This window comes from Microtus oregoni, unplaced genomic scaffold, assembly GCF_018167655.1.
Source record: "Microtus oregoni isolate MIOR12 unplaced genomic scaffold, Mior012 000049F_ref0000343, whole genome shotgun sequence".
In the NCBI taxonomy this organism is placed as follows: Eukaryota; Metazoa; Chordata; class Mammalia; order Rodentia; family Cricetidae; genus Microtus; species Microtus oregoni.
The window spans coordinates 349812-365457 of NW_024543223.1; the positions used below are offsets into that span (position 1 = coordinate 349812).

General features: G+C 45.6%; 1 protein-coding gene across 2 annotated transcripts in view; it reads left to right on the forward strand.

The window, feature by feature from the left end:
* Positions 1–15646, forward strand: part of Kremen1 (kringle containing transmembrane protein 1) — a 68088-nt gene that overhangs the window by 41418 nt on the left and 11024 nt on the right. For both annotated transcript variants that reach the window (XM_041636403.1, XM_041636404.1), the window contains exons 4-5: positions 3752–3876; positions 8473–8626. In XM_041636403.1, coding sequence (XP_041492337.1) covers positions 3752–3876; positions 8473–8626 — 279 coding nt within the window. The remainder of the gene's footprint in view (positions 1–3751; positions 3877–8472; positions 8627–15646) is intronic.

The following is a 15646-nucleotide window of genomic DNA, read 5'->3' on the forward strand; positions in this document are numbered from 1 at the left end:
TTAGAACTCAAGGAACACATTCTCTGGTGTGTCGGCAAGGATGTGATAGGTTGAAGATGTTGAAGATGTTTGTAGGGTTAAGGTCGAAAAGGTTTTGAGCCCCACAGTGTCTGTCCCTGTGGAGTGCGGTGTTTCTTAGCATGGATATGTTCATCACCCCAGAAGCTCCGTGGACTCCATCTCTAGTGGTTCTTACAGAGTCGTCCTCAGGTGGGCACATCCTTGACTCCATCTCTGCCCTTTTCTCTTCCCTGGAGGACGGGGGAGGGGGACTGAGCATTCCAAGTTACTAATTGTGGCTTGGTCTTCCTGGTGTTCACCCCCGCCATGAGGCTAACCAGGAGCTCACCACGAGGTATCTCATTAGAAAGGAGTCACCCAGAGTCTTGAGGGTTAGAGAAGTGGCAGGAAGTGGGTAGAAACCAAGTGTATTTCTTATTACATCACAGTGGTGTACAAGTATTTAGTCCATAGAAGATCCCTGAGGCTATGTGAACGCCAGCTACCATGGTTGGTACCCGTATTTATGTTCCTCTTGCCTCACTAGGCCAAACAATCTAGCATGTGGCTGTAAAACACTAATATGCTCCCTGTGGTAGGCTGAATAATGACCCCCAAAGATAGATTTTATAATCCCAAGTCTATGAGAATGTGACCTTAAATGGCATTAGACTGCGCAAGTGTGGCTAAAGACTTGGGAAGGAGAGATTATCCTGGATTATCCGTGTGGGTCCAGTGCATTACAGGAAGCTATGAGTCAGAGCTCTGACGGGACGGTGGAAGCCAGGGAGGGAACTGATAGCCTTGTAGCCATAGCTGAACAGGATGGGCTGCTTCTTCGAATCCTTCGAATATGGCTCAGCTGTGCTGACACCCTCATCTTGGTCATTAAAACCTGCTTGGCTCTTCCAGCCTTCAGAAGATAATGAATGCTGCTGGAGATGGCAGGTTTGTGGTCCTTTGTTCCTGCAGCAAAGGGAAGCTCGCTGTTCAGAAGACCTGGGGAAACCACTCACTGTTTCAAAGAACAAAGGTTTAAGTACAGTGTGAAGGTAGGGGGTTCTGAGAGTTTGTTTTGAAACATTTTGTTTTGTTTTATTTTTTTTGTACAGATTAATAGGATTCATAAAGACATTGCAATGCAAATACTTTCATATACTTGACTCAAGCATATCATGTACTGTGGTCATTTTTATTCCTTATTATGCTCTCCTTTCTCTTCTGTGTCTACCTCCTTTTAGTCTGCTCTCCCCGCAGAGTCCCCCTTCTACATCATTCATATGTATACAAAAGGCTGTGGAGATTGCCTAGTCATAGAACCTGAGTTTGATCTCCCAGAGTTTAAGTTTAAAAAAAAAGCCAGGCACTGGGGCTGGAGAGATGGCAGTTAGGATTCCTGCTCTTGCAGATTTGACTCCCAGCACCCGTATCTGGTTCACAATCACCTGTAACTTCCATTCTAACCCCGCCCCCCATGACTTCTGCAGGTGTATGTGGTGCACATAAACTCACACATACACTTAAAAATAAAAGTAAATATCTTTCAGAAAGCTATGCATAGCAGCCTGTGTATATTTCTCCTAGTGCTGCAAGGCCACAGGTGGACCCCTGGCGCTCACCGGCCAGCCAGCCTAGCCCGCGTGGTGAGCTCCAGACTGGGGAGAGGCACCCGGAAAACAGCACCGAGGTGTCCTCTGGCCTAAACACACCACACGCTATCGTTTTGTTTATTATTATTGGTTCTTTAAGAATTTTGTGCGTTTTTAAGGCGTATTTACCCCTTACCCAACTCCTCCCATATCCACTCCCTTTCCTCCCCACCCAATTTTGTGTTCTGTCTCTGTTTTTCTTCCCATCAAATCCAATTTATACTGCCCATATATATATTCATGGATATGTGGTCTTTTCCACTGGAGTGTGTTCAAACTACCAGGGGCAACACTGTTAAAGAAAACTGACCATCCTTCCCCCAGCAGCTGTCACTTGCCATTGACTGCTCAGCTAGGAGTGGGACCTCCTGCTGCCTCCTCTCTCCATGGTGGGGTGTGGTCCTGGCTTGAGTTTGCTCAGGGCTTATGCATACTGTCACAGCCAGTGTGAGTTCATATGTGCAGCTGAATAATTTTGTTTGCTTATTTTTTTGAGTGGGGGTTTCTCTATGTAGCCCTGGCTATCCTAGAACTCACTATGTAGACCGGGATGGCCTTGAATTCACAGAGATCCATCTGCCTCTGCCTTCTGAATGCTGGAATTAAAGGTGTGTACCACCATGCCCAGCTATAATTTTTTTCTAAAACACCATTGTCTGTGTGTCACATTTTTTTAATTCATTCATTTGTTGATGGACATCTAGGTTGATTCCACAATAAACATGGATATACATCTCTCTGTACTACGCTAACTTAGGGTCCTTTGGGGAGTTTGGGGTTGTTTGGTTGTGTCTCTGTGTGTGCCTGTATGTATGTATGTGACAGAAGAGGGTGCCTGGATCTCCTGGAACTGGAGTTACAGATTGCTTTGAACCGCCATTTTGGATGCTGGGAATCCAACTTAGGTCCTCTGGGTGAGGAGCCAGTGCTCTTAACCTTGGAACCACCTCTTTAGCCCCTTTGGTTTTTTGCCTGTTTGTTTACTTTTGAAACAAAGTCTAAATGTATTGTGTAGCCCAGATTGCCCTCAAACGCCTGTGCTTACCACCTGTGCTCCTCCAGTAACCTTGGAACAGTTTAGATCTGATTGCTTCACTGCTGGGGAGGGAGCCGGAGGAGGAGGCACATGCCACAGCACACATGTGAAAGCCAAAAAACAACTTTTGGGAGTTGTTTCTCTCTGCCATGTGGATTCCAGAAATCAAACTGAGGTCATCAAGAAAGTGCCTTTACCCATGAGACATCTTGCCAGACCACTTCTCTGTTTTGTTTTGTTTTTACAGAGTCTAGGTCTTTTACTACTTTTGTACATTAAGCCGTGAATTCATAGGGACAGGAGCCCAGGCTCCTTCCCCTAGTTCCCCCAAAGCGTGCTCCTCTGGGTGGAGCAGGCTGATGCTTCAGTTGAGCACAGATGCCCTTCTTCAGGCTTCCTTTTTTCTCGTCGTTTTCCTTCACCAGTTTCAGGAACCTGGCTCAGGTCTTGGTTCTTAACATGTCCAATGTGCACACTACTTCTCTTGGCAAGAACCTTGGCCCTCACCTCCTTGTTTACAGTGAAGCCCATGGCCTGCTGAGTGACGTAGACACTGCCAGTTTTGCCATAGAAACACATATGGTCATTCTTTTTTGAACACTATCCACTCATCTACAATATCACCCTTCTTGTAGATTTGCGTGTATGTGACCAAAGGAATACCTCCATGTTTCCTACAAAGCCCAGAAAACATACAGCAGGCTCCTTCTATGTCTGTCATTTTGATAAATTACTGGGAGATGGCTGCCATGAGCCAAAAGCAAAACCACCCTCTCTATCTTAAGAGATCCTCCCTAGTTCTCCTCAGTACCAAATTCTGCCAACATTGGCAAAGTAAAATAAATGTCTTCAGGTTGCTAAATGGGGACCTCATGCCACACTCGCAGATGGTTGGTATTTGGCAGAGAACAGCACCAGAGGGTCCGTTTTAGAGCTTGTTGTCTTTTGCCTGTGTTGTCCCTCAGGGCTGTAAACACTAGGACAGCACACCTGGCACCGCCAGGATTTCCCTCTTAGCCTTATCCAGCCAGATGTTGTGAAATTCTTTTGTTTTGTTTGTCTCCAGTGCCTGGAAACCTTGGCTGCTACAAGGATCATGGAAACCCACCTCCTCTCACTGGCACCAGTAAAACGTCCAACAAGCTCACCATACAGACCTGCATCAGCTTTTGTCGGAGTCAGAGGTTCAAGGTACCAGCTCTGGCGTGCATAACTACAGAAAAGATAAAGATAATTACAACAGCCCACCTGTCAGTCACATGGGAAGAGTGAGCTCAGGAGTCAGGAGCACAAGACAGCACTCAGTTTAAAGATGGGGAGTGAGTAGTAGCCCCTGTTTGGCCTCTGACTGAGTTCTGATCTGTTATGAGCATGGTTGTTAATGACGCCACAGAGAATCAAGTCAAGGCAATGGGTCCCTTCTTTGTCAAATTGCCGGTCTACCTCTTCTCCAGATGTTCTCTTTTCTTCATCTTCCTTGTCTGTAAATTTATTTCCTAATCACTAAAGTTCAATACTATTGTTTTTCTGTTAAATTAGGCAGAGAAAGATCCTTCCCTCTCTTCTTTCCCTCTTTCTTTAACCAGTGTAGTCTAAAAGCCATTAATTAATTAAACCCTGCCTGGGTTTTAAACTTATGTGGCAGATGACTAAGCAAGACAGTTGAACCATGACTGTATGGTTGGTTGCTGTGCAGAACTTGAGCATAGGAATGTATCAAGCTAGTGCATTCCAGCTACTGGAGAAGGCTGTATAAATGGGAAGCTGGGGAAAACGGAAATGAAGCCCAGAGGTAGTGTTCCCTCTGGGATTGGAGAATATAAGTTCATGGTAGACAGTGATGTAAGTGTGCAATGACTGTGTACACACACACTTCATTAGATAATGATATAAGTGTGCAATGACTTCACACACATACACACTTCATTAGATAATTATGTAAGTGTGCAATGACTGTGTATGTACACACACTTATACTTCATTAGATAATGATATAAGTGTGCAATGACTGTGTATGCACACACACTTTATCAACGAGGAGCACAGCAAGCACTCGGCTCTCCACCAGAAAGCAGCTCTGTGGGGAAATTGCCCATGTTGTGTTGGTTCTGAAAGAACACCTCGTGTAGAACAGAAACATTAATGCAGGTTTACCAAAAGGACAAAGATACCTTGACAGGGGTCCCACGACCTAAACCCAAACCTTAAACATGCTTTAAGCTTCAGATGATGGTATTAATACATGCATCTTATTGACTCAAAAGAGAGCACACCTCTCCACATGAGAGATATACGAATGCAAACTAGTAAGTATAGAAGAAATGACGTAATTATTGCCATATTACAGTCATCATAGTAATGACTGATAGGAAGTGACCATCAAGGTCTGCTCACCTGATGTTCTTCTGCAGTATAGTTCAGTAATCTTCTTGTTCAAAAAAAAAAAGAATAGAAAAGAATATTAGCAGTTTACACGAGCATAGAAACCTGAGAATAAGTCAGGCCAGAGTGTCGCCTAGTTTACACGAGCATAGAAACCTGAGAATAAGTCGGGCCAGAGTGTCGCCTAGTTGCAGGGCACTTGCCTGGCGTGTGTAAAGCCCTGGGTCCCGTCAACACTGGGAGCAAAAATAAGGCGAGGTTAATAAATGAGATTTAAGAACTCATTCAGAAGCTATCTAAGACTGTAGAAAACTACAGGATGATATAGACTTTCCCGTTTATAGCTGAGACAACTCGAATATTATTAAAGTGGAAATTGCTCCCAGGTTACTCTATAAATTAAACGGAATCCAATTAAAAAAAATAGAGCTTTAATAAAACGGCAAGCTACTCTGGAGACAACATTCAGTAGTAAAGCTTGCCCAGGACAAGCAAGGCCAGGGCAGGGTTAATGCCTCAAAAATGCAAAACAAAAATGCCCGACCCTGACATGCAAAGAGTGTTTAAAATCACGAGAGTGGTTTTGGTTAAGGGCAGTTTTATGAGATTTGGTCACCTGAACTGTAGATTTCCATAAAGTCACCAAGAGCCATCATGAGCCAGTCAGAAACTGACCACAGACAAATCCCACCACCAGCTGTTATTTTTTGTTTGGGTTAATAAAGTTTTATTGAACAGAGCCATGCCTGTTCATTTATACAAATTGTCTCTAGCTGTTTTCATTGTGTGGCCATGAAGCCTGTAGAGAAAGAGACTGTGTTGCCCACAGAAGAAAGAATATTTACTTCTGGCCTTTATAGAAACGCTTTTCTGAAATCTGCTGCAGATCAACATAACCATGTAGAAGCAGACCTACACAGATGCAAACAATTGATTTTTATGAACGTCTCAAGGCAGTTCAACAGTGAAGGATTGTCATCAAGTACTTCTGAAGAAACACTGTAGCTCTTTGTGAAGAAAAGGAAACCTTTAGTTTTGCATCATAGCTTAGACAAAGATTGACTTTAAACTGCGGAAAAAAGTTACTGTGAGAAGGCCATGAAAACTGTGCACACAGTAGACTTCACAGTTCAAAGTGAGCCTATAAGTCGATGTCAATTGATTGTCAGCAAAATTGCCAAGATCATTAGGTCAGGAAAGAATAGTCTTCAACAAATGGTACTGAAGCAGTGGGGTAGTCCCACGCAAAATAGTGTTGGACTGTGTGTGCTTGCTCCCCAGCGCTGTGACAGACTTAGGGAGGAAGGTCTGTTCAGCTGCGCCTGGAGGCGGCATCGGAACGTGGGGCAGCTGTTACAGCACAGCAGTCAGGAAGCAGAGGGTGAGGTGCTGGTGCTCAGTTCACTTTCTCCTTCTGCTAAATCTGGGGCCTCAGCCCAAGGGAGGCTACTCCCTACAGGCAGGGTCGAGCTTGATCTAAAACGTGTAAAAAATAAAGATCACAATAGTAAAATGCCAGGCAACATGGTTTTAGAATAGGCAAAAGCTGACAGACCAGTGGCAAATGAGCAAATAAACTTATATACATCATTAGTCATTAAACTACAACAAATTAAAGTCACCATGAGACAGACAGTCCCCAGAGTGGCTGAAGTCAAGTATACTTACAGTAGCAGGTGCTGACAAGGGTCCAGAGCAGTGAGAGCTCACATACAGCATTGTAATGTAGCTTGACTCAGGTGTCCTGGGAAAGGTTGGTAGTTTCTTTAAAAAAGTTAAACCCAATAATTCACCCCTAATTGTTACCCAGGACAAGAATCTGTACACAGATGCTCACAGAAGTCTATTCATCATAGTGAAACCTGGAACTGGGTGACTGAGTGGTGCCGTTTCCACATGTTACAGAACTGTGTAGGGTGAACTATAGGAGTGAACTGGTAGAAACTCCAATGTAATGAGCTTCACAGGAATGCTGAGCTGGGTTGTTGTTGTTGTTTAGGCTATTTTATGTTCTCAGAATGACAAAATGAAACTAGCAGAAAAACTTGGATAATAGGGGGCTGGAGAGATGGCTCAGTGGTTAAGAGCATTGCCTGCTCTTCCAAAGGTCCTGAGTTCAATTCCCAGCAACCACATGGTGGCTCACAACCATCTGTAATGGAGTCTGGTGCCCTCTTCTGGCCTGCAGGAATACACACAGACAAAATATTGTATACATAATAAATAAATAAATATTAAAAAAAACTTGGTTAATAGTTGCAGGGTCTGTGGGAAGATCTATAAAGCAAGACCAAAAGGCTCCCAGTGTGGCAGAGCTTGTTCCGTATTGGAGGATTGGCTCCTGCAGGACTATGTGCTCAATTAGTGTATTAATATTAAAAAGAAAATTCAAATGTAAATGAGGCTTAAATGAGTTTTAGGGGCCTGAGAAATAACTTAGCGGTTACGAGTACATACTGCTCTTGCAGAGGACTGGAGTTTGGTACCCAATCTGTTCAATACCTCACAGTCATCTCTAACTCAAGCATTGGGAGATCTGACACCATCTCCTGGCCTCTGTGGGCACCTGCACTTGTGTATATAGAAACACACAGACACACCATACACAGATGGACAGATGGATGGACACGCAGACTCACACACACATAAAAAAAATAAATCTTAAGGACTGGAAAGATAACTAAAGCTCCAAGGGACCTGAGTTTAATTCCCAGCAGCCACACTGCAGTTCAGAAATATCTGTAACTCCAGTCTCAGGAATCTAGTGTCCTCTCTCTGGCCTCTCCAGGCACTGCGCACAGGCAGTGCACAGACAGACATACAGGGAAAACACCCATACATATAAAAGTAAAGGTTAATTTTTTTTTGTTTCTGTTTTTTGTGTTTTTGGTTTTTCGAGACAGGGTTTCACTGTCTAATAGCCCTGGCTGTCCTGGAACTCACTTTGTAGACCAGGCTGGCCTTGAACTCACAGAAATCTGCCTGTCTCTGCCTCCTGAGTGCTAGGATTAAAGGTGTGCACCACCACCGCCCAGCTGAAAGATTAAAACATTTTTTAATAAAATTTTGGCACATAGTAAACAGTCAGTAAAATGTTTAGCTGTTTCATGAGTATTTCGCGTTTAAGGAATGTTGTCCTCCTTAAAGATTTAGTTCCATGCAGTGGGGATGAGAACATACAGCGAACACAGTGGTGTGGAGCTTAGAATAGGCAGTAAAACTAAGGAGAGGTCACGGGGAAGGGTGGACTAGGAAACTGAGGCTGATTGCTCACTACCACCCTGTAACATTCCCAACAGCAAGTAATAACATTTACCCCAGACCCCCCAAGTTCATCGCATCTCATAGTGCAAAAGACATTTGGTCCAGCTTAGAAGTCCTCACAGTCTTTTTCTCATGTGGCAGTTTGCTGGGATGGAGTCGGGCTACGCATGCTTCTGCGGGAACAATCCTGACTACTGGAAGCACGGGGAGGCAGCCAGCACTGAGTGCAATAGTGTCTGCTTTGGGGACCACACGCAGCCCTGTGGTGGAGACGGCAGGATTATCCTCTTTGACAGTGAGTATGGTGCCAAAGGCATGACCGGGGCAGCAAGCCTGCCCACTACCTTTCCATTATTTATTCATTCCCCATCAGTACTCACGAAACACCTGTCATGTGATGCCAACCATTACCCTGCTCTTGGGACTGACGCACAGAAAGGCTGACTGTGACCTCCTCTAGAAAGACAACCATGTCCGGCTGTAGTTGTGACTAGTGCTCTAAGGAGCTTGGCTATTTGCAAGTGTCGTTGCTGGTCATAGACCACCATGGCCATCAGAGTAACGATTCTTGGGGACAAGTTCAGCATGACTCAGTAGCTAATGTTGGTTCAAACTTCATCTGACCCCAAGTAGTTTATTTTAGGCATATTTAAGCTGCACAATTCGGTGAAAAATTTCCTGGTGATAATTCACTCAGTCCCATATACACAGTAAAGCTTAAGATGTGACTATATCGAAACTCTTTTTAAATACATGTGACATCTTCCATAAAGATCGGTTCTATAGATTGATAAGCTCATGATAAAGGTTTGGGGGAGGTCACCAAGCTATGAACTGCATTCCCTCCTAGCCTTCTGGTTAGTCATCCCTCCCTTTGAGTGTGCTTATCATTCCTGATTCCCCTGGTGCTAATCTGTGCGTGCAGAGCCTCTGTGCTCCCCACAGGCCATCTTGGGGCTACTTTGACAAGCAGAAAGACGAGGCTCTCAGGTTAGCCCATAGACTGCATTCCTGCGTTTTCATGGAGCACCTGCTCTCGCGTGCTCTTGTAAAAACATCCCCTCTGTGTTTGTAAGCACTGGGGCTTTGGGCCTCACTAGTGTGTATCTGAGAAGATAACTTTGCAAATACTTCAAGTCATTTTTCCAGCCCTGTCCATGTGTTTGCCTGAGCCTCCACTTCTCTGTCCCACCTCATTTGTGAGGCACCAGCAAGAGGCAAAGCTGTACCAAGTGAAGGGTGGATCCTGAGCCTTGACCCTTCCAGCACTGTCCTCTTATCCCTGTCCTAATCCACACACACTCAGTGAGACCTCATGAGAGCTAGGCACCCGATGTTAACAGTCTAGAGACCTTTCCAGCACTGTCCTCCTATCCCTGTCCTAATCCACACACACTCATTGAGACCTCATGAGAGCTATGGCACCCGATGTTAACAGTCTAGAGACCCTTCCAGCACTGTCCTCCTATCCCTGTCCTAATCCACACACACTCAGTGAGACCTCATGAGAGCTAGGCACCCGATGTTAACGCTCTAGAAAGAAAAGGCACAGAAGAGAGACTGACTGAGGATTCTTCAGTCCATCTGCAGGTCTTTGATGGCCTAGGGACCAGGCATGCACTTGTGACATCTCGACTAGGCAGGGAGTTCCACTTTGAACAAAACCTTCACGAGACTTGTTTCCTAGAGCTGCTACAATGAAGATCACAAATTGTGGGGCTTAAGTCAATAGAACTCGCTCTCTCTCAAAGATAGAAGCCCCCAGTCAAGATGTCCGCAGGCCATGCTCTCTCCCAAGGCTCCAGAAACTGTGACTGACACACAGAAGAGAAGCAACTTATGGCAGGAAAGGATTTCTTCTGGCCCGTGGCTTCCGAGGGTTTCAGGGCGTTAACAGCAGGAGGAGTGATGGAGTGGCTTTGGTGCGTGGAGGAAACAGTTCATTCCATAACTTCCCAACCAGAGAAATAAGCAAAGACATTTCAGACTCAAGTGGGAACAGTCACCTGAGAATCCGCAAGTTCATAGCCATCTTAGTACAAAATGCACTCAGTCCAACTTACAAGTCTTCACAGTCTGTTTGAAACCGAGACTTTATTATTTCTTTATTTTGCTTATGGGTGCTTCTGCTGTATGTTTGTCTGTGCACCACATGCATGCCTGATGTCCTCAGAGGCCAGATAGTCATGAGAAGCCATATAGGTGCTAGAAATTAAATTCAAGTCCACTAGAAGAACAGCCAGTGCTCTTAACCACTGAGCCACCTCTCTAGCCCCCAACTGTAAGTCTTAACAACCTCGACTCTGTTCAAATGTCTAAAGTCTCTTCCAAAACATAGGCAAACTTTGAACCCTGATCCTTATGACACCAAAAGGAGTCACACATTCCCAATATACTGTGGCAGGAGTCAGCATCCTCATTTCCAAACAGCAGGAGCAGGAAAGCAGTAAGAGTGGACCACAGAAAGTTCAAAGCCAGGCATATTAAATCCTAGTGCTCCGTTTCTGCCATCTGGATATGTGTCATGGCGTTGACTCCAACAGGCTTGGGTACCCTGCCCACATGGCCCTGCCACACGAAACACACGTACATTCTTTCTTTGCTCTTCTCAGCAGGCATTCTGTGCTCCTGGCATGTCCCAAGGTCCCCACTGACATTTATGCTTTACTCTCATAGCTTCTTGCATAATCTGTCAGGGACTTTCTTCAGTCTCCTGTGCAGGGCTGGGGCAATGGCTCAGCTGGGCATGATGACACCTGCTTGTCATTACAGCACTAGGAGACAGAGGTAGGTCAGTCCTGGGACTCAGTGGCTAGCCAGCCTAGCCTACTTGGCAAGCTCCTGTCTCAAGAAACAAGGGAGAAAGCTTCTGAAGAACATCTGAGGTGTCAGTGAAACCAGCATGACTCTGTAGGTCTTGCCTTTGGCATGCCGGTGAAACCAGTACCATGTTACAGTGTAAGCTCTGCCGACAGCCTGTGATGTGCCCAGGCCTGCTTGGGCTGTGGCTGCAGCTACCAAGTGCTGGGCACATAAGCTCGGAAACCACTTCTCCAGCAGCCCTTGGCTGCCCCTCTCCTGTAAAACCTCCTAGGTACACCCAGAGCCTTCGGTGGGTGACAGTTTGCCACTCCCTGAAATGCCATCAGAGAACTTTGTTGTCTCAGTCCAAAGCGCATTCCTGTCTTTGACAACTGTGGCCTCTTTTTCTAATTTGCTTTGTCTATGACTTTAAACATACTCATTTCTGACCAAACTGTTTAATTCTCATTTTTGCTCCGTGTTTTTTTCTCCGAAGTCTCATGATAAACCTAGCTAACAGACACCCATAATAACCATATTACAAGCAGAATGCTGTACTATCTTCAATTTTTTTTCTGCTGAGTTATTTTCCATTACTTTTTAATTTAACCTCACTTAAGTGTTCAGGATACAGCAGGACATAGACAAAATCTATGCAAGAATGCACAGGACAGACCACAGTTCTGCTCACGAGAGCCCTTGTTGTGACCCGAAGCCTCGCAGGCCTCACACTCACTTCTGTTGATATTCTGGCTCCTGAGTTCACGGAAATCTCTTAAGTAGACGGACACCACTCTGAGACTCCTCCAGCTTGCTTCTCCACCCTCTGCCCTCCTCCTGTGAACTGGTTCCCAGACAGTCACCAACGTTCCTAGTACCAGTTTCTTGTTAGTTACTTCTGCGTCATAGTAACCAAATATCTGACAGGAGCAGCTTCCAGGAGGAAGTGTTTAGTCTAGCTCATGGTTTCAGGGGGCTCTGTCTGTCATGGCAAGGAAGGATGTCAGAACAATTAAGTTCATGGTGGCCAGACCATGAGGCAGAGACCATTCATATGGTGATAGACCAGGGATCATAGAAGGTACAGTTCATCGTATAGTGTCCAGCCCAGCCCAGTTATAGCAGATCTTGCAGATTCTAACTTGGACATTGTACAGTGTTTACCTCAAAGCTTGCCTCAGCTATATATAGGAGTTTATCTCAAAAAACAAAAACAAAACAACAAAAAAACCCAAACAAACAAAACAAAGAAACCCCCCAAATAACGTGAGTTACCTCAGTTAGTAAGCACCAGAGCCAAGGTAAGCCCAAGTTTGCCAGCTTTAATTCTTTGTAGCAGCTAGGATTCCTTTTATTAACAATAACAAAATAAGTAGATCATACTATAACTGATCCAGTTTTGTGCTTTAAAGTCTGTGGTCAGTGATGCCCAGTGTCCCTGATGATTTTCTTTCTTGGTCCACGGAAGCTTGTTGGGGTCCGAAGCCCCAATATAAAAACTACTTTTCCCTAACTGGACTGATACGGAGGTGCGGGAAATAATGAGACACAGTTCCACACAGCAATATCGGAAGGGCATCTCGGGCTTCATTCATTCCTGAAGATCTACCCGCATTTATTCTTCAAACCTTTTATTCCCCCCAGGTAAACCAAGGTAGAAACTCATTAATATTCTCTTTCTGGGGGACCCAGGAGTACCTGCAACTTAGTCAGCACCTGGATTCCACACCTCTTTCCAGGCGATCTACATAATAACAGGGGAGAAGGAGCAGTCAGTCCTGAGTCTTGTTAGGTGACTACAGGTGTCTGGCAGGATAGCAGCTGCCCTTGGATCTAAGCACGGCCAGAGAACCTGGTGCAAATATCTCATATGAAATATGTGTTTTCTGTGTGCGCTCACACAGAACAGGTTGCTGTGTTAGCACTGCCAACCCCCTCTGCAGACGTTAGATGCTCTGATCTTTTGTTTCTTCTCTGTTTCATTTTGGGTAATATGTTTTACTGATGTGTCTTTATTAATTCTCCTCAGCTGTGCTTTGTGTACAGGTAAATCCAAGGAATACTTCACCACCGATGCTGTTTAATTTCTTTTCTAGCATTTACATTTGACTCTGGGTTTTTTGTTTGGTTTTTGTTGTTTTTTTGTGGGGTTTTGGTTTTGTTGTTGTTATTTTGGTTTAGTTTTGTAGTTTTTCAAGATAGGGCTTTTCTATGTAGCCTTAGCTGTCCTTGGCTGCCCTGGAATTCACTCTGTAGACCAAACTGACCTCAAACTCACAGAGATCTGCCTGCCTCTGTCTCCTAAGTACTGTCTCCTCCACTGGCCTCATCTTGTTAGGTTTTTGTTGTTGTTGTTGTTGTTGGCTTTTGTTTTTAGGTTTGTGTGTGTGTGTGTGTGTGTGTGAGAGAGAGAGAGAGAGAGAGATAGAGAGAGAGAGGGAGAGGAAAGGAGAGAGAGAGAGAGAGAGGGAGAGGAAAGGAGAGAGAGAGAGAGAGAGAGAGAGAGAGAGAGAGAGAACAGTGCCAGTGGAGGCCAAAAGAGGGCTTCAGGTCCACTGGAGCTGGATTTACAGGCAGTTGTGAACCATCTGACATGGGTGCTAAGAGCTTAACTTGGGTCCTTTGCATGAGCAGTGTGCACTCAAAACTGCTGAGCCATCTCTCCAGTCCCAACATTTGATTCCTTTGGGTTTTTGAGGCAAGGCTGATCTCAAATTTCGTGAAATTCCTAATCCTCCTGCCTCTGTCTTCTAAGTGCCAGAATTATAGTCTTGTAGTACATGCCTCGTTCACTCGACTCTTCCTGTTGTGTCCACACCTGTCCTGGGTTTCTCATCTGTCCTAGTGTGCATCTTTCTTTTCACTATAAGCTGTACTGTATTCCTGCAGCCTCCGTGACTGACAGTTCCAACATCTGGGTCACTCATGCATTTTGTTCGTGGATTGCTTTTTATCTTGACAGTGAATCTTCCCCCATGTTGTCTTGCTTTTATGTGTGTGCTGTGGTATTCTGTTTAATGCCACACACTGTGGGTGGAATGGTAGATGCTAAAGTAAATAGCATTTATACTTGGGCGGCCTGCTTAGTTTGGGAACTAGGCTGGGTCTGTCAGTAGCTGAGCTAGGTTTGGGCTGTTTGTCTGTCTTTCCCTTTGATGCAGGCACCCTCAGATCCCCGAAGTTGTGGTTACAGTAAAGTAGTGGTTTTTTAGTATTCTGTTCCACATTCAGCTTTGAGCAGGGTCTTTTGTGTCCTGCCCTTGTAGGAGATGGCCATTGTCTGTTACTTGGTGCTCTTTGTGGAAAGGCATGGGGGTTGCTGGTTCCCCTGCCTATCTTCAGCTTAGGGCATGCCACTAGCCACAGGATCAAGGTGATTTCAGTGGCTCGCCAATCCCCCATCTCCCAGAAGCAGTGGGCCTTTACCTTGTTACTAAGAAAGTAGTCTACTCCCTCCCCAGGCTCAAACATGTTTCACATCCGCCTCTCTCCGATGGCCCCGGGAACAATGAACTAACTGCCCTCTCCCAACAACTGGGCTTTTGCCTCCTTTGAAAGGAGGGCCCGGGAAGTAGGAGGTGTTCCAGGCTTGCCCCTTAGCAGCAACCTTTCACCTCCTACACTCCTGTGCCACCAAGTGGAACTCTGGCTGACTGCTTGACACTGATCACTCCTGCCAGTGCTGGGAGGCCTGTGCAGAAGAGTTTGCTAGTGAAGGCAAACACCACAGTATCTCAGGCTCCCGGTGCCCTCAGTGGAAAAGTCAGGCTGACGCGGCCCCTGGGAACCTGCTACAGTTTGAACTGCAGCTGTCTCACGTGCTCTGTGGTGGTCACCTCTCTCCTGTGCTCTGGCACAGATGAGCTCAATTCTGTGGCCCAATTTGTACTTGTTAGTATTAAATTTCCTGAGACCTCGGCTTCTGATCTTGAGCTTTCTCATTCCTAGGATGAGAAAGAAGCTTGCTTTGTTTGTTTTCCCAGATCAACCCCAGGGACACACACGCTAGTCAGAGGCGCTACCACTAAGCTCTCGCCAGCGTTTGGTGTTTTGAGACAGGGTCTTGAACTGACCACCCTGCCCTCAGCCTCCTCCGCATTAGAACTACAGGCTCCACCACCAGGGCCAGCAAAGCAGTGTATTTTCTTTACTTCTCTGTGTGCTAACTAGAGAAGAACTCGCCTAGCGCCTGTGGAGATGTAGCTCAGGGGAAGAGTGCTGGTGAGCCTGCTCATGGCCCTGGGTCCCATCCCAGCACTGAGAAATAAACTCTCTTTTAAATCCTATTCCTGCACTCCCTCCTGAAGTCTTTCATCTCCAAGGTCGTGGTGAGACAGAAAGTGGCCGTATTACCTTTCTAAAGACTTGTCAATCAAAAATAAGTCCAGAGAAGGCAGAGCTGATACAGAGCCTCCTGAATCTGGGCTCACCCCTCCTTCCCCTTGGGTGCTTCTGGGGATCCAACCATGGCCACACATGCTAGGCACTTGTTCCCCCTCATGCGAGCACTGCG